Source organism: Hippopotamus amphibius, chromosome 5, assembly GCF_030028045.1.
Source record: "Hippopotamus amphibius kiboko isolate mHipAmp2 chromosome 5, mHipAmp2.hap2, whole genome shotgun sequence".
NCBI classification, from domain to species: Eukaryota; Metazoa; Chordata; class Mammalia; order Artiodactyla; family Hippopotamidae; genus Hippopotamus; species Hippopotamus amphibius.
Genome location: NC_080190.1, coordinates 105,332,275 through 105,356,377, shown reverse-complemented (window position 1 = coordinate 105,356,377; position 24,103 = coordinate 105,332,275). Strand labels below are relative to the sequence as shown.

The 24,103-nt window shown below is 37.0% G+C and overlaps 1 protein-coding gene across 2 annotated transcripts; it reads right to left on the bottom strand.

Moving 5' to 3' along the window:
- Positions 1-3,230: 3,230 nt before the first annotated feature.
- IMPA1 (inositol monophosphatase 1) lies at positions 3,231-24,038 on the bottom strand. Of its 2 annotated transcripts, XM_057735980.1 has the most exons (9): positions 23,938-24,038; positions 21,411-21,473; positions 20,898-21,031; positions 19,004-19,108; positions 17,717-17,762; positions 15,551-15,659; positions 13,081-13,189; positions 6,101-6,252; positions 3,231-5,241 (listed from the first exon to the last, which is right to left on the bottom strand). In XM_057735980.1, exons 2-9 carry the CDS (start codon positions 21,471-21,473, stop codon positions 5,120-5,122), a joined length of 840 nt encoding a protein of 279 aa, XP_057591963.1. In that variant the 5' UTR covers positions 23,938-24,038; the 3' UTR covers positions 3,231-5,119. The 2 variants fall into 2 exon arrangements, 1 of the variants encoding a protein (XP_057591963.1); XR_009053861.1 differs by lacking the exon at positions 13,081-13,189 and having other exon boundaries at positions 5,104-5,241.
- Positions 24,039-24,103: the final 65 nt, after the last annotated feature.

Genomic DNA, 24,103 nt, shown 5'->3' with positions numbered 1-24,103 from the left:
AAAAATAAATAAGGCTAAAGCTGAAAAAATAACTAAAATTCAGGCCATAGTGTATATATAGGGTATCTATGGCTCTGCTTAAGGGAATATGAGTTGGTCCACAATACAGAGTAATCAATTTATGAAAAAAAACCCTGGTTTTAATACTATATTATTAAACTCACATACTGGCTAATAAGGTTATTTGAAGGAAAAAGCAAATGTTTCAGAGATGGAAATGCCTAGCATAAGATGATTCCCCATGGGTAGTTTGCCATCTAGTGTTAATTTGTGGAAATAAAAAAGGCTGGTACCATAATTTTCAAATCAGGCTCACTTGGTGACAAAAGGATAACTGAAAGCAACATTTCAATTTTAAAACATCAAATTATATCATGAAACCCTCTGAGGTTTGTGGAGCTGGGGCAGTGTGTGGGTGGGTGAGTTGGCTACTTTAAAGAAATTGATTACTTCTGGGAAGCAGTACAGTGTAGCAAATGGTTCCCAATTCTGGCTAGGCTGAGAATCACCTGGGAAATTTTTAAAAAATACAGATGACCATGCTGCTCTCCAGACCTAGTAAATCAAATTCACTCAGTGAGATTCACGTCCCAGGTGATTCTAACGTGCAGCCAGAGAGAGGACCACTCGGTGGTGGGTTAAGATTATGGACTCATCTGTATCTCTATGTGAGTTCCACCACTTAGTTGTATCACCTGAAGCTGGAAACGGGGCGAATTAAATAGCATCTATGTGCCTCAGTAAAATGAGGATAATAGTCTCTCCTGGGGTTATGTGAGAATTAAATATGATCGTGAATGAGGAGTGCTTACCATAATCTGTGGTACATTCTGCTCAACGAATGCTATTAACAACCATCTTTATTATCAAGGAAAATATTTTATGAGTTATTTAAGGGAATAAACAACCTAAGGGATATGAACATATAACAATGGAATATTAGAAATTAGAACATGTGACATATGGCCTACTTCATTCCAATTAAACTGGAAGACTTGTGGGATTTAATGCTGATACCCAGCTTGGCCAGAAGGCCAGCCCCTCCCTGAGACGCATGTGATTTCTTACTCAGTGTTGACCTCCTAACTTTATAAATTATTCCCAGTTGTTCCTAATGTCAGTCCTATTCCTATTCCTAATTGGGTTCAAATTGCCCCATTCCCTAGCAAATTTCACTTGTCCTGCTTGGGTCAAGTGTTGTCTCATGAACTAATCAAGGGGCAGAACCATATCATCTACAGATATGGTAGTGGTAGGGACAGCCCTGTGTTGGGGGCAGTTCTCAGTGAAAGAGGAATCACTGTGATTTAGAGGTGTCTTTACAATCATAAAAAATGATCAGTATTACTGTAATAATACTGGGCAGAAAGAATATTCTCTGAAAATTCTCGAAGTCCAGCGAAGAGCAAATGTTTGGCTGGAGTATTCGATGGGAATGTTGGGGGGGGGGGGGGGTACATATGAAAAACTTGGTTTTGACAAACTGGAATGGAAGAGTAGGGGAAAAGACACATCAAATATAACAGATTCTAATTTGAGAGGATGGAGTATAACAGATTCTAATTTGAGAGGATGGGATAGGGAGGGAATGTATACAGGACAGTAGCATAAACTTCTGAGCAGAAAATTAGTCTGGTTAGAGACATGTTGAGCTGATAAAAGTAGAGGGCATTCAGAAGGGGCCGTCCAGCCTGGAGATGGAGATGAATCACGGTGAGAACTCACAAGGGAAACGTGGGCACTAAGTTAAGATTTGGATCTGGGAGTCAGCAGAATGGATGTGATAGATGAAGCCAGGGACATGAATGAATTTCCTGAGTTACTTGATAGAAGCAGGGACCAGGGATGGCACTCTAGAGTTCAGTATCATCACCAGAGGAGGAAAAGCCAGCCAAGGAGCCTGGCAAGAAGCAGACAGGAAAATTTGACAAATGCGATCTTAAAAACACCGGGAACAGGTGAGGGGAAGAACTACAGAGGTCAAGTAAAATAACGGTGTAAAAGATTTAGCTTCTTTAAATTAGGACATCGCTGGCGACTTCAAAAAGGGCAGAACCTTTGGAGTTATAGAAGCGGCCAGGTGCTTCATATCTGTGGCCAGGTGCTTCATATCCGTATCAATCCTTCGTATCACCAGCGGTTTGTTGGAACTTGATATGTAGGAGTTATTCATATACTCTGGGTATACTTTATCAGGTGTATACATTACAAACTCTGTGGGTTGCTCTCTGACTCTCTGGTATATTCTGATGGTAGAAGCTCCTAATATTAATGTAGCCCAAATAATCAATTTCCTTTATGGATAAAGCTTTTTGTGTCCTATTTACCAGTTCTTTGTCTACCAAGGTCAGGAAGATAATCTCCTCTGCTATCTTCTAGAAGCAAAGGGAAGACCCAGAAGGACTGCTACGCAGCGTATATAGGCAGCAACCAATCAGACTGGAAGGAAAGGAAAAGGGCCCCAAAAGATATATCTTCAGGAGGAAAATAAAATTGTGCTAATAGAAGAGAATACCTGATTATGGTTGAACAAACAGTCGTGTAGAAAATTTGTCAATTTCAGAAAGAAAAGTTGCACAGGAAAGCAAATGTAATACTAACACACTACTAGTTAGTGGTGAATAAAAGCCTAAAGTTAAACACTGAATATAAATTTAACAACAAAAAATAGATGTCACTATACTAGAAGAATGGAAAGGAGGAGGTAAAAGTAACTCATGGAGTTAAGAGTACAAAATTCTCATCTTCCATGATAGCAAGTTAATAGATAAAATTTAATAAAGTTAATTAAGATGTAACAGAATTTTTTTTTTTTAAGATGGAGGTAAATAGCAAAAGAAACTACCTAAAGACTTTGAGGAGATCAACTCAGGGGTGGGGTGGAATGGGATAGGAAAATGTTGCTTTGCCTTCTGAGCTCTCTATATTATTTGAAATTTTGAACTACGTGTATGTATTAATTGGATAACAAAAGTATTTTTCTAAATGAGGCAGGGTAAAGTAAGGGGATTAAGAACTTGAAGCAAATGGAAACAATTGGAAATGATTATTTTTTTCTCTCTTTAAACATTAAATCTTAGGCTGTAGATTACATCTTGAAATGAAGGACAACAACGTCAAAATGATATATATTACCGGCAAACTACTGACCCAGACGTTGTAAACCATTTCTAGGAATAGCTAGTAATTCAAATTGAATCCAAAGAACACTTCACACATAAGTACATGATAGAATGAGCTCATTTTTTTATTTAAAAAAAAGGGCAGGGGGAGGTCAAGTGTGTATATTTTAGACGTGTGTGTGTGTGTGTGTGTGTGTGTGTACACATTTGAGAAGACTATAAACCCTGACTATGACATACATTGTACATGTTAAGTCCAGTAAGTCCTGATACTCAAGAAAAGATTTTCAAATTACTGTTGGATAATTTACTTATCAATCATCCTTTCTCAATGTCTAAAGAAATTTTGGTCACAAAATATCTAATTGCATTTAGAATAAAAAAGATGAAAAAGAGCTACCTATTGGAAAATTGTTTTCAGTCTTTAGAAAAGCTAGGAAAACTACAGGCAAGAACCAAGAGCATATATTCAATCACAATTGCAAGTGTCTAATAGTGATAACAACATAAAATCCCTAAAAGCAGCAGATCAGTTATACTTTTTATTTAAAATTTTATTAATGATAGTATTCTCAATTACAATAAATTTAACTGCAAAACAACCTGTCTTAGAATAATACAGTATGAGATGCATGTGACCAACAGTACAACTATAGTAATTATAATACTCAAATCTTAGGTTCATAGATATTTAATGTATTAGATGTGCATGACAACTAAAAAAAACAACAACCCTGTCTTGAAAACTTTACAGAAGCACTTCTCCTTTCATCAAATATAAGGCTCACATGAGCCTATAACAAAACAATAGCCTGTTCATGTGTCAAATGACAAGGCAAAGCAATAAATTATCCTTTTAAAAATATCTATGAACCAGAACAATTTTCTTTTTGAGTTTGAGAAGCCAAAGACTATTAAGGAATATTTAAAGGCTGAATAGAATCAACAAAGGTAAATAAGGAGTTTGGGAAGAAGAAAGAGTTCAATGTTAACAATACAGTATGTCTGCCAAGTTCCTGTGCTCAGCCAGGTCACTCTGAACATCCTGAAAACATGAATTCTGAGTTCAGTAAAGTGTCATACAGTAGATAGTTACATCGGATACCTGATGAAAGTGCTTTTTTGAAACCGTTTCTTCTCTTTTATATATGAACTTTAAAGAAATCCAAACAAATACTGCAATGCAGTGTTTTGAAAAACATATAAACTGCAAAAATGCCCACAATAATAAATGATATCAGGAGGTACAGTAACTGAAATGTATCCGGAGGTGCAGAATGTGAAATGGCCTGGTAATGCGAAATGTTAAAAGGAATGCTAGTGTGAAATATAAAAAAGATGACTAGATAATTTTTACTTCCAAACCTGAAGTAAAATTACAGAATGATGAGCTCATTACTTTATGTAGCAACTGGGAATTGCTACCTTCAAAATATTTATTCTTTCAATGCTTATTTGAATTGCCTACTATTTGACAGGCACCATGTTTGGTGCTACACTAATGAATAAAACATGGTTCTCTGCAAAGAAAGAAACCTTGGTCTAGCAAGTACTCATTACATACTTCCTACAAATTTAATTAACTATGGCTTTTGGAACTAAAGAAAAAAAATTTTCCCAAAAGTTAACTTTCTGATTAAGAATGTATATGCACATAAAAAGCTGAGTCAAAATTTCAGTGGCTCATAAATACTTAGAAACTCAATTGCTAATTGACTATTTCAGTTGATGTGATACCTATCAACTGCCCGAGTATTTTTCCCAAAGTACATTCTCAACACACAAAAAGTTTTAAAACAATGAAAGAACATTTCAACCATTCTTGCATACCTACTCTTGGTAAAATACAGAACAAGTTGTAATTTTTTAATCTGGACATCAAAGACAAGTTAAACCAATCATACTATTCAAGTGAAACAGATGTCCTGAATTTTGTAACACCATCAGCGCATCAGCAAATCTGGAGAGATGCAAATGTGATTGACTGTGGGAAGCTGTTAGAGTTCATCTTCATCATCTCTTTGAAGAGGTATGATCTGAATTTCTTTGGCTATCCTTTCTCCTAATGTTTTACTGCTTGAAGCAATTATTCTTCGTGACATCAAATCAAATGGTCCACCTAAAATTAAATATGGAACATGGTTATACCCTGTACAAAAAATAATCCCTACAAAACTAGCACAGCAATATGTACTATAGTCAATCATAACATTTTAATACTTTCGATTATCTTTAAAAAGATCTATGCTGTCACATAACCATAATGTTTAAGCTTTGATAATACGAGTTTCTAAGGATCTTCTTTCAGTAAATACCAGTTGTGGAGGGAAGGTGATCTCAATCACACTAGTCTGGAAAATGTCATTTATTTCACCTTTTGTGTGTTCTATTTCTTCTTTTTATTACTCTTATTACCTCTTTAATGTCTGGGAATCTATGAATAGAAAATCTGACTCCAATGCATTTTCACACCACTCTCCTGCCGATTTCCTTAATTCTTTGCTGCCTTTCTCCCAGACCACTGATGAATTACTTTAACCCAGGTTCACGCCTTACTTTTAAAAATCTCACCACCAGTGCAGAGGAAGTATGCAATCTCTCTAGGCCCAAGGCAGAAAGCGATGGTGGAGGAAGCCCACATTCAACCATCACCATGGTCACCATTCAAAGAGCTCCTGGTACAATCCTCAGATTCAGTGACCTTCTGGACTTTCTCGATAGCCTATCAAAAGTTCCTGATACTCACATTTGAAGAGGCTTAGCCATTTATCATTATTAATCCCACACTACTATTAGCTTCTTATCCTTGCCTCTATCTCCCAACGTTTATTATTTCAATTATGCTGAAAGTTACATGGCTTTTTTTGCCTTAAGAGGTGAAGTATAACATGTTCCAAACATTAAAAGAAAAAAGCCATACATGGAGGAAGGGCCAACAGATATGGAAAGAAAAATGCTTTACTGTCCCATAATATTACCTGTTATGTCCAGGAGTTCTCCACCAGCTTCAGTCACAATAATGCCAGCACCGGCTACATCCCAGCAGTGAATTCCCATTTCATAATATGCATCTGCAACTCCAGCTGCCACAAGGCACATATTAAGAGCTGCTGTTCCAACACCTCGGATCCTAACAAATGACATTTTACAAATAAGATAGACGGGATTTCCTAGGTAGCGCAGTGGTTAAGAATCTGCCTGCCAAAGCAGGGGACATGGGTTCGATCCCTGCTCCAGAAAGATCCCACATGCCACGGAGCACCTAAGCCTGTGAGCCACAACTATTGAGCCTGCGCTTTAAAGCCCGTGAGCCACAACTATTGAGCCCATGTGCTGCAACTACTGAAGCCCACGTGCCTAGAGCCCATGCTCTGCAACAAGAGAGGCCACGGCAATCAGGAGCCCGCGCACCACAACAAAGAGTAGCCCCCACTCGCTGCAACTAGACAAAGCCCGTGTGCAGCAACAAAGACCCAACGCAGCCAATAAATAAATTAATTAAAAAAAATTAAAATAAGATAGAAAAAAATAATTATTTCAAATAAGGCATTCCTCCTTAACTTCAGATTCTTTTAAGTGTTGACCGAGATCATCTGAACTAATCTAGAAGATCCTCACAAAGCAATCATTTATAAGATAAACATTAAAACAATGATATTTGGGGAAAAAAACTGAAGAAAATGCTATAATTCTACTATCATGGCATACGTGCATATTCCTTGTGATCTAAACTCAGGGACAATAGTCCCACAATACAAGTAGTTTCTGGGAGGATGAAAATGTGCTCCTGTTCATTCCCAATTGCACGGGCATCAGTACATGTGACCAAAGGGATAACAGCACTGATGGGCTCTGCTTAGATCCAGGCCTGCCTTGGAAGGCCTTCTCATAGTAACCTTTTCCTTGGAAATATACCAGGTTAAGTACAGACACTATTTTATTAGCCATTATAATAATAACTGATTCAGGAAAGAATCAGCAATAAATGCCAAAATGAGTGGATGAATGATATTTACATATCAAAGTATCTCCCTATAAGAGACACAATAATTACAATGGGAAAGAGAGCAAGGTCATCACCAAGTGAGCAAAGTTTGTAGCCAACAGTGGGACAAAAAGGTATCATGTGCCTCCTGATATGATGCACTGAGAAGGAAATAACAGTACTTCTGTCACATGCCTGCCAAAAACGCGTAACCCAAATCTAATCATGAGGAAATCCAACGAATTCAAATCAAAAGGCATACTATAAAATAACTGCTCTACATTTTTCATAAATGTCAAGGTCATAAAAGATAAAGACTAAGCAACTGCTCCAGATTAAAAGAAATTGATGAGAAATGACACCTAAATGCAGTGTGTGATCCTGGACTGGATCTTGAATTAGAATTCTTTCGAAATATGAATTGTCACTATATTAGATAATGTATGAAACAATTTCCTGATTTTTATAATTGTATTATGGTTATATTAGAGAATATCTCTTTTATCAAAAATATACACATTGAAGTGTTTAAGAAAAAGAGGTCATCGTGTCTGTAAGTTACTACTTTCAAATGGTTTTTACTCAAGCTTCTTTTTTAGTTGTTTAAACCTCTGAAAATAAAAGTCAGGATTGTTCACTGAGATCCTTCACTATTTATTTTTAAAGAAACAAGAGGATTCCACATGTGAGTGATATCATATGATATGTGGAATTTAATTTAAAAAAAACGAAAGGAACTTATTTACAAAACAGAAACAGACTTACAGATATCAAAAATGAGCTTATGGTCACCAAAGGGGAAACACAGCAGGGAGGGATAAATCAGGAGCTTTGGATGAATATACACACACTACTATATATTTAAGATAGAGAACCGATAAGGACCTACGGTATAGCACTGGGAACTCTACTCAATATTCTGGGATAACTTATATGAGAAAAGAATTTAAAAAAGAATGAACACATGTATATGTATAACTGAATCTCTTTGCTGTATACCTGAAACTAACACAACACTGTAAATCAACTATACTCCAATAAAATTGAAATCAAAAAAAGAAATAATGGGAAATTGATAACTAATGTGGTATTTGTTTTGTATCTAAAAAATAAATATTTAAAAAGTACTGCACCTGAGTACATCCTTCATGCCAAAGCAATTTTTAATAAAAAGATCAGAATTACATGATGCCCTTGATATCAAATACATTTTATTGCCTATATTCTTACTATGTATCAAAATTTAAGAAAGAACTAGAAACTCCAATAAACTTCCATAGCTATTTGACTGCTTTCAAAATATATAGACCCAAATTAACTTTAGTGGCTTTTTTTAGTTTATAAAGAATGGTGTACTTTCCCCCTTTTCTCATGGGGTATGTGATAGTTCACATCTCATGTCATGGAAAGAAAATACCAAGACCTTGCACAAATAATCTCTCAGTATTCTATTCAGACATAGAACTCTAGGCTGGAAGAACAATGCTATAGGCTATGCTTCCGTCTACTTTTGAGATATATCAGGCAAGGGGTCTTTTGATCAGAAAGCATATTCTTTTATGGACTACTAAAGAGAGTATTTAATTACCAAATAATTGAGGCTGTGGTCTAGATTTTGCATATGTGTTCTGGATCCTATGTTAGTCTGATCCTCCTATACAGCTAGGATGGTATAGAGTAAAAAAGACTATCTTCAGAGCCACAAAGATTTCCATGTGGTCCCCTGCTCAGCTGCTTAAAAACTGTAATTTTGAAAAAGTTTTTTCTTTACGTTTTAGCTTTCTTGTCACCAAAATGGGGATACCAACCTACCTTGCCTATGGCTGGAATGATTAGAAACAACAGATGTAAAGCACCTAGCAGAGGACTTAGCATATAAAAGAGCCTCAAAAGAGTAGCTATGTTTATGATGAAATTATTCCCTAAAGCATGATACCAGAAAACATCATTTAAGTAAACAAATGCAGTGCATTTCATTAAGTGAATCCCCAAAATTTAAACAAAGGAAATTGACCCATAATGATTTACTCTGCCACATAAATGTCATTTATAATTAGTACATAATAATATTCAATTGAAATAAAAAGAGGTGGTATCTCTTGGGACAAAGTGAAGCAAAAGTAAGAGCTAACAGTGAAAAATTAAAGATCCTGAGAAATGAAAGAGAAAGAAGATATGCCAATCCCCACCTCCCACCACCACTTAACAAAGATTCATAACAGAAACCACACAGAAGAGCAGAACTGACAGGATAGGGAGCTCTGAAACCAGGAACCCGGACCACAAAGTGAACGGAAATAGAAAAAAGCAGACACATCCACAGAAAACTACTGTGAAACACATCAGACATTGCTAATAAAAGTGTCTGGGGTTTTTATGGCTGATAACTTCTCCCTGCAAAAAATTAAGGGCAGAAACCAACAAAACAAAGTAAAACAAGGAAAAAATAAAACGAGATGACTGAACTCAGAAAAGAAGTGGGAGAAAAAAGACAAAATTCTATCAGGAATGAAGACTAAATAACAAGGTACCCTAAAAAGAAAAGATGCAAATGAAAACTTAATATTAAGGGCAGTGAGGAAAAACAATAAAAGAAGAAAAAGGATCAGAGAGAAAGTGGCTGAAAGGGAAGACACAAAGGAGGTTGAATGTTCCTGCTGGTGTCTCTGAAGAAGAAAATGAAAACAGCAGAATTGAACTAATATTTAAAACTACAACTCAAGAAAACTTTCCAGAAAAAAAAAAAAAAAAGACACATGAATCTATCTGTTATAGGGAGAAAACCATCCCAGAATGAGCAATTCCAAGATATACCCTTATAAAAGTGTCTGGCATGAAAGATTAAATGAAAAAAATTTTTCTCAGAGCATCCAAGTAAAACATGAAATAATTTAAAAGCCAAGAAAATTAGACTGGCATCAGATTTTTCAAAAGCGACATATAAAGGAAAGGCAACAGTCAAATAGCATTTTTAAGAAATGTACTTCATACTTTCTTTCACTAAGGATGTTCTATTCAGCCAAGCTGTCCTTCAAGTTTCAAGACGATAGGAAAACAGTTTGGAATGTGCCAGATCTCATGGAATATCATGCACATGTACCCTTCCCAAGGAATCCACTGAAGATGAGCTTCATCTAATCTAAAGGTGATTGGGGTTAAAGTCAAAAACAAACAGATACCAGCCTTGAAAATTCCCTGAGCAGACAAAACCAATTTAGCCATGCAAACAAAGCTTAATTTAGCATATTCTGCAAAACTAACTCAACATGGGTCATTTCTTGCTTATGCTTCTGGAAATTACAAGCAAAACTTAAATTGTTTCCCAAGGTTGATATGAGGTAGCCACTAATCAATTCCCTGCCATTTAAGAAAATTCTATTATAGCCAATCACTGTGAAGAATAAATAGTCACTGCTTTCTCACTCTATAAGCTGCTTTATAGCAATGTATGCCCGAGCCTCATTCCATGTTTTAGTCTGGGTGTTTCTGGTTTGCAAACTGTCTTTTTGGTGTGTGCACAATAAACTTTTACTGATTATACTTCAGTGATTCACTGGTTTTAAGTCTGTTATTTCTGAACTTTTGACACCAGGAAAACTTCACAGAAGGACTGTTGAGTGTTTTATAGTCAAAAACTAAGACCACAGGATGGGTCCGTGGGTGAAAGAATATGTAACAATAATGTGTGACAAAGTAGAAAGAATGCAACTTAAAAAACTGGATGAAAAAGGAGAGAAAAAGAAGAAAGTACAGTAAAATCCCTGAATGTTATATAGGAAAAACAAGTGGAAGCCAAAAAGTTCTGGAGCCTTTACAGAGAGAGTAAATGGTCAAGTAAGAAAAGAGAATATTAAGGGCATTATAAAGAGTTTTAATATGAAAGAAACCCATTAGAATAAAATCTAACCTTCCATAAATGTCTATTTCTATTCCTAAAATGAAAAAAAGCAGAGAGGATATACCAGGTAAGTACAATAACTATAACAATATACAAAGTAATTACAATGTAAGATAATACAACAGAATTGAGACCAAACTGTCATATCAATAAATGAATAAGCCTAACTTTTTTATTAAAAGAAAAAAGATTTTCAAATTGATTATAAAGCAAAACTCCACTCTATGCTGTAATCAAGAGATGCACTTAAAATGCAGTGATCAAAAGAACTAAAAGTAAAAGTAGACAAAGATTTACCAGGCAAATGGAAACAATGAGAAAGCGAGGCTTGTAATTCTGATGTCAAAGTAGATTTCAAGTCCAAACATCAAAGTACAACACAGAATGTACTTTTTTTTCAGTGCATATGGAAGTTCCACAAAAACTGATCATGTACTGGGCAAAAAGAAAACATAAAGTTCCATAAAACATATTTATTACAATGTAACAAAACTATAAATTAAAAATGAAATTAAAAAAGCAAAAAAAGTCCCTTCCTTGTGGAAATTTAAGAACACAACTCTTGGGTGAAAAGGGAAGTAACAAATTTTGTGATAAATAACTACAATGATAACACATCAGAATCTATGGGATACACTTAAAGCAGCAATCAGATAAAAATTCACAGCCTAAATACTTACATCAATAAAAATCAAAGCATAAAAATAACTTCTCTGCTTAAAAAGGAAAGAAAAAGGAAACAACAAAATGAACAAAAGGAAAGCACAATGATGAAAATAGTAAAGCAGAGAGGAGAAAAAAGTAGACCAGATTAATATTTAAAATCCTAGTTCTTTGAAAAAAAAATAGACAAACCACCAAGTAATTTAATCAAGATTTTTTTAATTTAATTTTTTTATTGGACTATAATTGCTTTACACTCTTGTACCAGTTTTTGAGGTACACCAAAGTCAATCAGCTGTATTTATACACATATCCCCATATTCCCTCCTTCCCTCGACTCCCCGCCACCCTCCCTGTCCCAGCTCTCTAAGGCATCATCCATCATCGAGTTGATCTCCCTTTGTTATACAGCAACTTCCCACTGGCTATCTATTTTACAGTAGGTAGTATATATATGTTGAAGCCAAGTAATTTAATCAAGATATATGTATACATATATATATGTGTGTGTATATATATCTTGTATATATACATATATACTATATATATATCAAGATATATATATATGTCTAAGCCAAGTAATTTAATCAAGATTTTTGAAAAAGAAGAAAGCACAAATATACAAAATAATAAATGATAAGGGGGAAATAACTATTGACACCGAGAGGCCAGAAATAAACTATAAGAGTCTACCTTATATACTTCTATGCAAATAACTTAAAAACTCAGAGGAAGTGGGTAATTGCTTAGGCTGTGGAAATTTCCCAGACCAAAGGTGCCAAAAGAGAATGGCAACTAAACATAATACTGACTCTAGACTGAATCTTGCAAAGGAGGAAGAAAAATGTTATAAAAGACATTATTAGATCAACTGACAAAACTAAGTATGTATGGATGGTAGGCCAGATAAAGAGCAAATTTATGAAGTCAATAATTCATACTGTGGTTATGGAAGAGAATATCCGTATTCTTAGGAAATAACAAACTGAAGTATTTAGGGGTAAGAGCCATGATCTAAATAATTTACCATGAAACAGTTCAGGGAAAAAAAAGTATACTTACACAAACACACACACGTACATACAGAGAGAGAGGGACAGAGACAGAGACAAGAAGGAATGATAAATGATAAAGTAAATGGGGTACAATGTTAATAATAGGTGAATCTGAATAAATTGTACACTACTGTTTCTTGTAGTTTTTTACTTCTGCAAATTTTGTTAAATCTGAAATTATTTTCAAATAAAAGTTTTAAAAATTACATTATAAAATTAGAATTATGGTATTGATCCCATGTCTATCAATTAAAAATCTGATTTCTAAAGAAAAATTCATTCCTTAGAATGGCAAGTTATCTATAATGTTAACATTATAGAACGTTCAACTTCAGGGAGAAAGTGAAAAGAGCTTACCCATGGATGGGAAGGCAAAGAAGCCTTTCCATATTAGAAAGAATAATTCTCACAGTCTCTGGTGCTCTGGAAGAGCCCAGCTCTGTCACCAAGAGTGATTTGGTAACATCTAAAAGAAAAGGTTTTAAATAATTATTAGAGTTTATTAATAAGAATTCTGGTAAAAAATTCGACACTTGTAACTCAGAACAAATTAGACATTTTTAACCATCTTCCTAGTTGTATTTCTTTCCAAAGCTTTAATATTAAAATACTTATCAATTTATTATTTTAGTTATTTGATCATCATTTTTATAATCATCAAAAATAGTCTAGCTCCTTAGGCCACCCCCACAAAAGTACAGAATATAACCAATTTGCCTGCATGCATGATACATTTTAGTGGGAAACCAGCAAAAGCCTTACATATTTTTTTAAAAGTGTAATTTAGAAATTAAATAATTTATATACAGATTTGAAACAAAACAAAAATGAAAATTAAATTGTAACATTGTTGGTAGGAATGTAAATTGGTGCAGCCACTATGGAAAACAGTATGGAGATTCCTCAAAAAACTAAAAATGGAGTTGTCATATGGTCCAGCAATTCCACTCTTGGACATATATCCAGACAAAACTATGATTTGAAAAGATACATGCACCCCTATGTTCACAGCAGCACTATTTACAATAGCCAAGACACGGAAACAACCTAAATGTCCATCAACAGATGAATCAATAAAGAAGATGTGGTACATATATACAATGGAATATTAGCCATAAAAAAGAATGAAATCATGCCATTTGCAGCAACATGGATGAACTTGGAGAGTATCATACTAAGTGAAGTAAGTCAGAAAGAGAAAGACAAATACCACATGATATCACTTACATGTGGAACCTAAAATTGACACAAATGAACATATCTATGAAACAGAAAATGACTCCGATATAGAGAACAGACTTGTGGTTGTGAAGGGGAAGGGGAGGTTGGTGAAAGAAGGACAGGAGTTTTGGATCAGCAGATGCAAACTATTATATATAGAATGGATAAACAACAAAGTCCTAGTGTATAGCACAGGCAACTATATTCAATACACTGTGGTAAACCATAATGGAAAAGAATATGAAAAAGAATGTATATACATATAACTGAATCACTTTGCTGTGTAGCAGAAATTAACACAACATTGTATATCAACTATTGTAAATCAATTTCAATAAAATTAAAATAACAATCCAATAAAATTAAATGGTAGTTTTCATATCACCTCCATTTACTAACTTGACAGATTATCCTATACTTTGCATTCTCTCTTTGAAATATCGTGACCAAAGCTCATGACACACTCAACACTCTTGGCTAATAGGCTACTCTTAGTATATCTCACACTTCATCTCCTCTCACAGCTAAGGTGTATGCCCACCAGCTTGTTCTAAATCTTGTTTATAACTGTGTACTCTTCTAATGATCACATAACCTGTTTAAGTGAAAAAATAATAGAAAAAGGGAAAGAATTATTTCTATGAAAGCTACCACATTCCTTCAATTCTAAGATGCACATTTTTTCACTTTAACATCTGGAAAATTAGGATGCACCTTCCAATCTCTAGGGTCTTAGAGTTCAATAAAAAGGAAATGAACTCAAAATCTGCTCTCAAGTTAAGTGTTTGAGGTGAAAAATTATAAAAGCATAGAAGGATTCTGAACTTAGATTGTTTTGCAAGTATCTAAGTTTTTGCTGCACTTAATCTGCAAGTGCAAACTATGGAAAATGTTGAACACGGTTTAGGGAAGAAAAGTGCTGCAAAACCACAGTGAGCTGTCCCAGAGAAAGAAAACTTAAAAGGCCAATCAACAAGCTCATTCAAAAATGCATATGCCTCATTTAAAAAAGATTTTCATCAAAGTATAGTTGATTTATAATGTTGTGTTAGTTTCTGCTCTACGGCAGTGATTCAGTTATACATGTATGTGTATACTTTTTCATATTCTTTTCCATTACGGTTTATCACAGGATACTGAATATAGTTCCCTATGCTATACAGTAGAAACTTGTTGTTTATCCATCCTATATATAATAGTTTTATGCCTCATTTTTAATGATTCCCAACTTGAACGGCCTTTTCCCCCCCAATTTACTAATAACTGGTCCCAGTGGCATCAGAGCAGAGGAATTCTACTAAGAATCTGAGATGTGGTGACTAAAGCAATAAAGCCTGAGCAGTGTGAAGGCAGAGAGCCATTCTTGTCCATCTTCCTCCCCAGCCCCTGACAAAACACGAGCCTCCGATGTCCTCTGCTCCACTGCATTTGCTTCCCCTACCACATCCAAAACCACAGTCACAATTAAAAAGTACAGAGAAAACAGACTCAATTTATGAATCAGTTAACACATAGAGAAGCTTAACATTCTATAGGTTAACATTCAAAAGCAATAATATACGAACACATAATATCAATCGCACCAAAAATCAGAGCGTAAACCTACCTTCTTGGCGTGAAACCTGTAGTTTTTGACCATTACAAAAGGCACCTTTTCCTTTCCGGCCAGTGTACATCTTATCCTCCATGCAACTGTACACAATTCCAAATTCCATCTGCAGAAGGAAAAAAAGTTTCCTTTACCAAACCTGAGTACTCTTTTTCACTTAATACTTTTTCTAAGAAAGTTAACAAGAAAATCTGGTATACTAATAATGTTTTCAAATGGCTAAACTGTGGGATATTTAAAATGCTAATTTCCAGCTTAGTCAGAGGAAAGAGTTCATCATACCTACACACTTGATTCCTGCCCCATTCATTTCTAAATGTATGGGCACCCACCTTGACCTCTCTCTTTCCTGCCTCAGATGAAGACATCTTTCCTGCTTTTTAGGATCAATCCTTCCTCTTGTGTTATGCTTCTCTGAAAAACTGCTCCATCAACTGATGATCCCTCCTCTCTTGGACTCTGATTCTGTTACTTTCTCACCAAATTTCTTCCTCCCTCACAAAACCTTCAGAACGTTGTCTTCTCCTTTTGTCTTCACTGCCAAAAAGCGGTCTAGACTTTTGCATCTCCCATTCTCTTACTACATTACAATTTGGCTTCTGCCCTGACTGTGCATCTCCTGAAACTCCCTGCAAAGAGATCACCAATTGCACTCTTTTTTTTAAAATAAATGTATTATTTATTTTATTTATTTATTTTTATTGGTTGTGTTGGATCTTCACTGCTACACACTGGCTTTCTCCAGTTGTGGGCAAGCAGGGGCTACTCTTTGTTGCGGTGCGTGGGCTTCTCACTGTGGTGGCTTCTCTTGTTGCAGAGCACGGGCTCCAGGAACCACATGTGCCACAACTACTGAAGATATGGAGACTGACCATCATTGTCATCTTGAAAACACTTCCTGATTTTTGGCATTTCCTCAGCTATTCTCACCACCTCCAGCTGAGTTCAGAATCACCCACCCCTCTGGTGTGACCTCTACATTGCTGCAATTATCTGTCACTCTGCACTTAAAAACCTCTATTGGTTTCCTACCACCTAAAAACAAAATCTAAATGTTCTGGCATGGACAGGCCATGGTACCTCAGGGCAAGACCACAACTAACTCACCTCGTGGGTTCTTCACCAGCCATTTCCAGAGTTTCACTCACAATGAACACCTCACCATTCCCCTCACACAACATGCTCTTCCCCAAACTGTTCTTTCTGATCAAAATACTTTACTCTTCTTCTTTATCTGGCAAACCCCTAATTTGCTACAACCCAACTCACACGACCAAATTCTAAGACCCCTTACCATTTAGTACGAAGATTTCCCCAAACCACTCTTGGCAGAATTGATTACACCCTCTTCATGTTCTCATAGTATTTTTTTTTTTTTTATCATAGTTCCACCACATATTACCTTTATCTGTTCACACATCTAACTTTTGCACTGAACTGGGAGTTCAACAGCCCAGGGCTGATAAGTGAGAAATGCTCCCTTATCTTCTTGGGAATGTTCTCACTGATTAACACCATCCTGTGCCTAAGATTTCATTTGCACTAGTTTGTATTTTTATTTTCAGAGATTTCTTAAGTCTCTTGTGTACATGCTGATCAAATATGTCACAAGCTCCTTGAAGACATTTATGTAAGATGTTAACAAACATCACTCATTTTTTTGATCAAACACCCAAACAGCATGGAATTACAACAGGTATAGACTGTACTCCACTGGGTTTTAGATATAGCAAGTGTTCAGGTTCTTGAACATACTCTGTATTTTCTAACCATGCGTGGCCCCTGCCACTTCCCGGTCTTTCCCTTCACTGATTCCTTCTAAAGCATTCCTAGTTCAAAGCCCACCTCTTCCATTAACTATTTTAAATCCCACATCAACTCCTGTCACATCTGACTCTATCACACATATAATGGTGATTAAATACTCAATCGTATTTCAGCTACTTGTGTGTATTTTTTCCTTATAAGATCTTCTCAGAAAACATTACATTTTCTTCACTGGAAAAAGTATCATGACAAGTTTAACAGTTCTGTAGCTTATTTCAAAACAATGCAACTATATAAATTGAATAGAGACAAACCTAAATTGATTATGGAGACACATTTACTCCTCAGAAAATGAGAGCAAGGCATTTTTACCAACCATAAATTGAAACAACATACCTTTTTATTTACAACAAAGCCAATTGAAACAGCTACAAAAGGAAACCTTCAAAAAAACACACACACAAATAAACCAAGATAGAACTTATTTTCAGCAAACATGTTTTTTCATAATATAACTGCTTACAAATTTTTTCATATGAACAGTCTCATCCTTCCTCCCCCAGAATTGTGTGTACAGCATGCAACCCTCTGTGTAAATGCTGGGGGTGGAGAGGGTAGAACATACAGATACACACGTACAGGATGCTTCTACAGGCATGAGACATCTCTGGGAGGAGTCACAAGACACTGATAACAATGGTCACCCCGAGAAATGGGTCCTGAGAAGCTGGGGTCAGAAGTGGGAAGGCCACTTGGTGCTGCATGCCATTTCATGCCTTTTGAATGTCGGATTCCATCAATACAGTTTTAATTTTAACAAAAATGGGATCATACTATGCACTGTATTATAACCTTCGCTATGTTACATTATGTTATGAGCACCTTTCCACATTAACATTCGATCACATATAGACTCTACATCTTAGCTTTATGACTTTAACAATTCTATTAGTAAAGATATATACAGCTACGTGGCAACTTCAAATATAACAACTATGTGTCATCCCACCAAGCTAGGCTACTCATTTGAACACTCACTGGCAATTTCATCAGGCTTTCTTCTATATATCCTGAGTTATATACTTACTTTGTATATATGTTCTACATATACTTCTCCGTATATACTAAATTACACAGTTACTTTGTGCCAGGCACTATACTAACTTCTTATATAAATGTACAATTCATTGAGTCCCATCAACAAGCAGTGAGGCCGGTACCATTAATGTGCCCATTTTACAGAATGAAAAAAACCACAAAACTGAGGCTTAGAAAGATTAAGTAACTTGTCCAAGGTCACAAGGTCACACATCCTAAAACCCACACTCTTTTTAACAGTTTTTTTTTTTCCTGGATTGAACCTATTCTATATACACAACACTCCAGTATTGAGTTGGTTCCTTAACTGATCTCAAAACAGCAGTGTTGTTTGCATACATTTTTATGTTTCAACAGTGAGAAAACAAATGGTGAACAGGGCATTTTCCTGCACAAGGCAAGTCTACAACATTAATAGTTCATCACCTCTTCCATAGATGATGAAAATTATGCATGATACATTTACAAAGTACTCTACAAACTATGCAATTCTCTAAAGTATATATATTTGTGAACAACACATCCAACAGTCCATTTAATTAATACACAAACAGTAATTACAATACTAAAATTTTAAAAACATACCCATGTACAAAGTTAGTTGTTCCATCAATAGGGTCAATGATCCATGTAGGGTTGTCGGTTAGGATACTTTTTTCCCCAGCTGCCACAGATTCCTCACCAATGAAACTGAAAACAAAAATGACAAACTCTGAATTTTTACACTGCTTTCAGTAATTTTCAAATCTTAAGCTACCCAGAGTCTACTATAAAACATAATGAGTCTACACAACACACTTTTCTACTGTTTTTCCTTCAGACTGATGAAAGGGAGAAAGTTTTATTTTCCCCAGAACAAAGTCATGTGAAAAATAACAAAATTCGAAATTCTCAAATGTGATACCAGGCTAAGTAAAGGCACACGTGCTGGAAAGGACACCTGTTGCAGACGAGAACGTACTAAGGGAATGTGGAGGTTTTAAAAATAAGTTCACAGAATCTCTCATATTCCTCTCTTCAAGAGGTAGAGCCTAATACCCCTTGCCTTGAGGTGAATTTGGACTTAGCGACTCGTTTCTAACCAACAGAACAAAGTGCAAGTGACAACGTACAGCTTGGAACACTCGTTCACAAAACGGCACTGAGGTTTCCATCTTATTCACTCTATTTCTCCTTCCCTCCCCTTCCCTCTGTCACTCTGGGGGAAGCCAGCCACCATGTTATAACCTGCTCTGTGGCGGGGCCCCCATGGTGAGGAACTGAAGGAAGCTGCCAGCAGACAACCACGAGGAACTGAAGTCACCAACAATCGTAAATGAATGGATCCTTCAGCCCCAACTGAGCCTCGAGGTGACCAACAGGTTGACTATAACTTTATGAGGTCCTGACCAGAACCATGCAGCCCAGCTACTCCCATATCTCTGACCCGAGAAAACTCTAAGATAATAAATGTTTGTTGTCTAGAGCTGCTAAGTTTTTTGGGTAACTTGCTATGCAGCAATAGATAATATAGAGAACATTAAATAAGTCAATGAGAAAGCAAATCACCCACCCAAATTACTGTGTCTACATGCTTTCCTAAAACATGCTACACAGGAAATCTCAGGTGAATTCTGTCAATGGTGTCTGAGTTCACTGGAGTCTTCTTTCTGTTGCTACCTTCTTTTTTATTTCTGTCTTTTATTCAATACTGAATAGTCCTAATAATCATTATCATGATTTTCTTGCATCTCTTTTTCTCTTGGCTGTAGACCCTTTCACTGAGAAGAAATATATTTAGCTTTAAATATTTTTTTTCTCCTCAGTGGCTAAAAACCGGGAATGGCCAATGGCAAGATCAAGAAGTAGAGAATGGCAGTGTTAAAACTTTAAAATGATGACAATATTTCAGTTATATTTCTGTGCCTGTAAGAAAGCCCTGATTTTAGATTTTCTCTCAGACTCCTTAAAGCTACCATGACTTCAGCACCTATAACAGTTTGCAATATAGAGAATAAAACTGAACTTCTAAATCTTGCCTATGACAGACACGTGTCACGTTAACTTTCCAGCATCCAAACACTATAAAGAAATCCAAATACCCCCTGTTTACTGCCCCCTGGAAGTTTGAGCTTAGGCAAACAAGCTGAGTCCAGCAAGCAAATGTTCTCGCTCAGGATTTATAATCTTGAACTAATGGGGTAAAGATATCCAAATTGAGCAGAGTCAGGAGTGAGGCTACCAGTAGCACCTGAAGCAATGGCTCCCAACCCTAACCCTATCCCTAACCCTAACCCTAACCAGCTCTGCCTGCCTCTCTGGTTCCCACCTGAGCCCTGCTCTTGGGGATCCTGGGCTGCCCAACACCCTCCAAATAAATTCCTGTTCAGCATAAATTAAGTATAGTCAATTACTGAGTCTAAAATCAAATTTTTTGTCTGGTATTATTGACTCCAACCTAGATTCCATTTTTATCACAAGAAACTGAAATAAGAAATACCTGTGAGAGGGATACTTTCCCTTTATAGAAGAGATAAGCATTTTTTCAACTTTTTGGTCAGTAGCAGTTACCAAATCAGCTGGAGAACTTTTAATCATAATATCCATTTCATTTTTTAAAGCTTCACGAACCACCTAAAAAGATTTTTTGGTAAGCAATTAGGAAAAGCATAAGTCATTTTAAATAAAACTAAAAGATGAAATATAGAAATAGTTTGAAACATTCAATCTGTCCTAAATGATATTCTTAAATATTTCTTACCACAATGTAAATAACATAAACTCTTAGGCATTATAACCTTCTAGGTAGAAAATCATAGACTCTCACATCCTATTTTAGATTCACAACTGTCATCACAAAAAGTTTAATGACATAAAATTGAGGTATCACTCCATTAAAGTTTAATAAAATGAAAACAAATACAGATCAATCAAAGACCATGTTTTGTTTAACAAGGCAACCACGCGCTGTCCACATCCAACACATCATGGCTAAAAAGATTTCAGTTCGTACCTCTCCAGCTTGTCTTGCTAGCGTTACTGCGTAATCCATGCATTCCTGCCAAGGATCGGCCATCTTCCCAATAGATTTAACACATATAAAGAGAAAGCAGTTACAAATCTCTCAAAGTCTTAACTACAGAATAGTTGGTTCACAAAAACATCTCAATTTGCAAAATGCTCTCATTCAGGATTCACCCTCTACCTGATCCTAGAGTTCAGTTTTTCTCAATACTCACTCTCAGGTCCATTAAGAAACATTTTTTACCTAAATTACTTCACTTTTATTGTAGAAACATTTTCATAACAAAAAGTACACTATAAAAGTGTCTCCCCAAGTGCCCACACCATATCACATTTTAAAAAACAACACTGGCTTAGGGAATGGAGAAGAAAGGACACAAGAAATATCTTAAAAGGTAGGTGCATGTTTGGGTTAAGAATAAAGTGAAAATTAGAGAAAGAACACAGGGAACACAGTCAGCTTTCATTATCTGCAGTTTTGGCATCCATGCATTCAACTAACCACAGACAGAAATTAAAGAAGCTTTGAAGGGAAGGAGCAGAAGGCACGTGTACTAATTGAATGTCAGGTAGTTTGGCACTTTAAACATGTGGATTTATTTTTAATGAGGTTGTAAAGAGAAAGAACTTAAAGCTCAGTGATTATAAATAATCTGCCCAAGGTTTTATAGACAGATGACACCAGTCGGAATTTGAACTCAATTCTGAATTTAAGGTCCACTGGTCTATCATAGCATTCTCAGGAAAGAAAATTAAAAAAATAACAATAAAGTAAAAAAGGAATTTCCCTGTGTTTCAGAGAGGGAAAAAAAAGAACACATTTTTGTCTTCTGAACAGTCCAGCTTTCCACTGACTTCTGAAGAGAAGATTAAAATAACTCACCACTGGCTTGACCACACTTTAAAAAAAACTGTACCCAGGACAGTGAAGCTTTTTAAGCTGTCAGACTCAGAAAAATGTGGATCACTTATAAAGCAACCCTAATTTTGTCATCTTTATATTTCAGAATAACTGACACAGAGTTTCACCTTGAACACTGGTTGGAAATCTCAGTCATGGTGGTCACAGTACAGGAATGGGGACAGGAGGGAGAAGAAGGGAAGGGAGGACAAAGGACAGATACTTTGAGCTGTTTCTGCTGGCTGCTTCTTCTTGATATAAGCATTTAAACAATTTTAAAAGGAAGCCACTTTTTGAGTTATAGCAGTAACTGCTTAGAGCACTTCAAGAATTGTTTCCAAACTCTTTTTTTTTTTTTTTTTTTCATTCTTACGGTATTAACTGACTCAACTGCAGCACTCCTGGTATGTTAAGAGTAACCGAAAGACCTAAGTGTGACAGCTCAGAGATCAAGAGAAACGGGAGGGTTGAGGCTCGGGGGACAGTAGGGATCATCCCAGGTGAGGCCTTAGAGGTAAGATTTTGATTTGAGAGCCATGAGGAATCACTCCATCAGGGCTGCTGAACAGAATGGATTGGAGGGTGGAGGGAAGAGCAGACAGTGGGGATATTTGCTTTGGGAGGTAAAGCTGAGGGCACTTACTATTATAATAGATTGGATATAGAGTATGAGGGCGAGACGGAGGAGTTTAATGATGCCCGATTTCCCACTTTGGCGACTGAATGGATAAAAGTGGCATTTACTGAAACGGAGCCACAGAAAAAGAGTCAAATTTGGAATCTGGGTAGGAGGTGGGGAGATCAAAAGTTTAATTAGTAGAGGATGAGGAGCGTTTGTGAAACCAATCGATGAGATGTGGATTACAGGCAGCTGACTCTAGGAATCCTGGCCTCAGAGGAGAGGTACGGCCTGCAAATAGCAACACGTAAATCATCTGAGTCGGCAAAAACTGAGTCCTGAGTCTGAATGACATTCCTTAGCAGCGAACATGCTATGAGAAGCTCGGAGGGCACCCAAGCCTAGAAGATCCCATAAAACTTTGTACATCACTCTTTGGGCACTCAGGAATGTTTTCCTTACATTTTGGTACTCCAACCAGTTTTGAGTATACGTCTTGATGGAAGGGAGCACATTCTGTTCACCTTCACTTTCTCAAAGACAAACACCTGAAACACTGTCAACTGTTTCTGTCCTGGTCACCACCTTCCCTGCTGTGGGAGCCACGCCACCTTCCTGCCACCCGTCCCCAGCAGTGCGACTGCGGACAGCACGGGATGGGCGGCCTACACTAGGACCACACGCCCCTGGAAACACGCCAGGTCTCTCCGAGCGTCTTGGGAATCGGTAACATGAAAAAAGAGGGAATTATTCCACACAAGCTTCTGCAAAGGTTCAGGGAGATGCCGGGGGCGAAACCGCTACACACGCAGGGGCGGTTCCTGGTGTCACTCGGCGGCGGCTCAGGACAAAACCACAGGGGTGAAGGCGCCCCCACCGCGGCCTGACCCCCGCGCCGATGACCGAGCCCCCCCACTCCCGAGGGCCGCCCGCGCCCGCAGCGCCCGCCGAGCCCGCCCAAGGGCTGGTGCGGGATCGCGAGGAGCTAGGTCTCACCTCGGGGTGGAGGGCGTGGAGCTCGCTAGGGTCCCAGCCGGCTCCAACGCTGGGCTCTTCCGGAGGGAGAGGAGGGACAGGAGGGCAATGCCCGGACAGGAAGTCCCACCCCTGCATCCCCGCCCACGGGGCGTGGTTTCTCCTGGCCCCGCCCCCACGACGCAGC

Bases quoted from the DNA above. Each gene is read 5' to 3' on its own strand.
- IMPA1 (XM_057735980.1), bottom strand. From the start codon at position 21,473: ATGGCCGATCCTTGGCAGGAATGCATGGATTACGCAGTAACGCTAGCA. The intron at 21,032-21,410 runs GTACGAACTGAA...AAATCTTTTTAG, and splicing joins TAGCAAGACAAGCTGGAGAG to GTGGTTCGTGAAGCTTTAAA. The intron at 6,253-13,080 runs GTAAGCTCTTTT...GTCATTTGTTAG, and splicing joins CTTTGCCTTCCCATCCATGG to GATCCGAGGTGTTGGAACAG.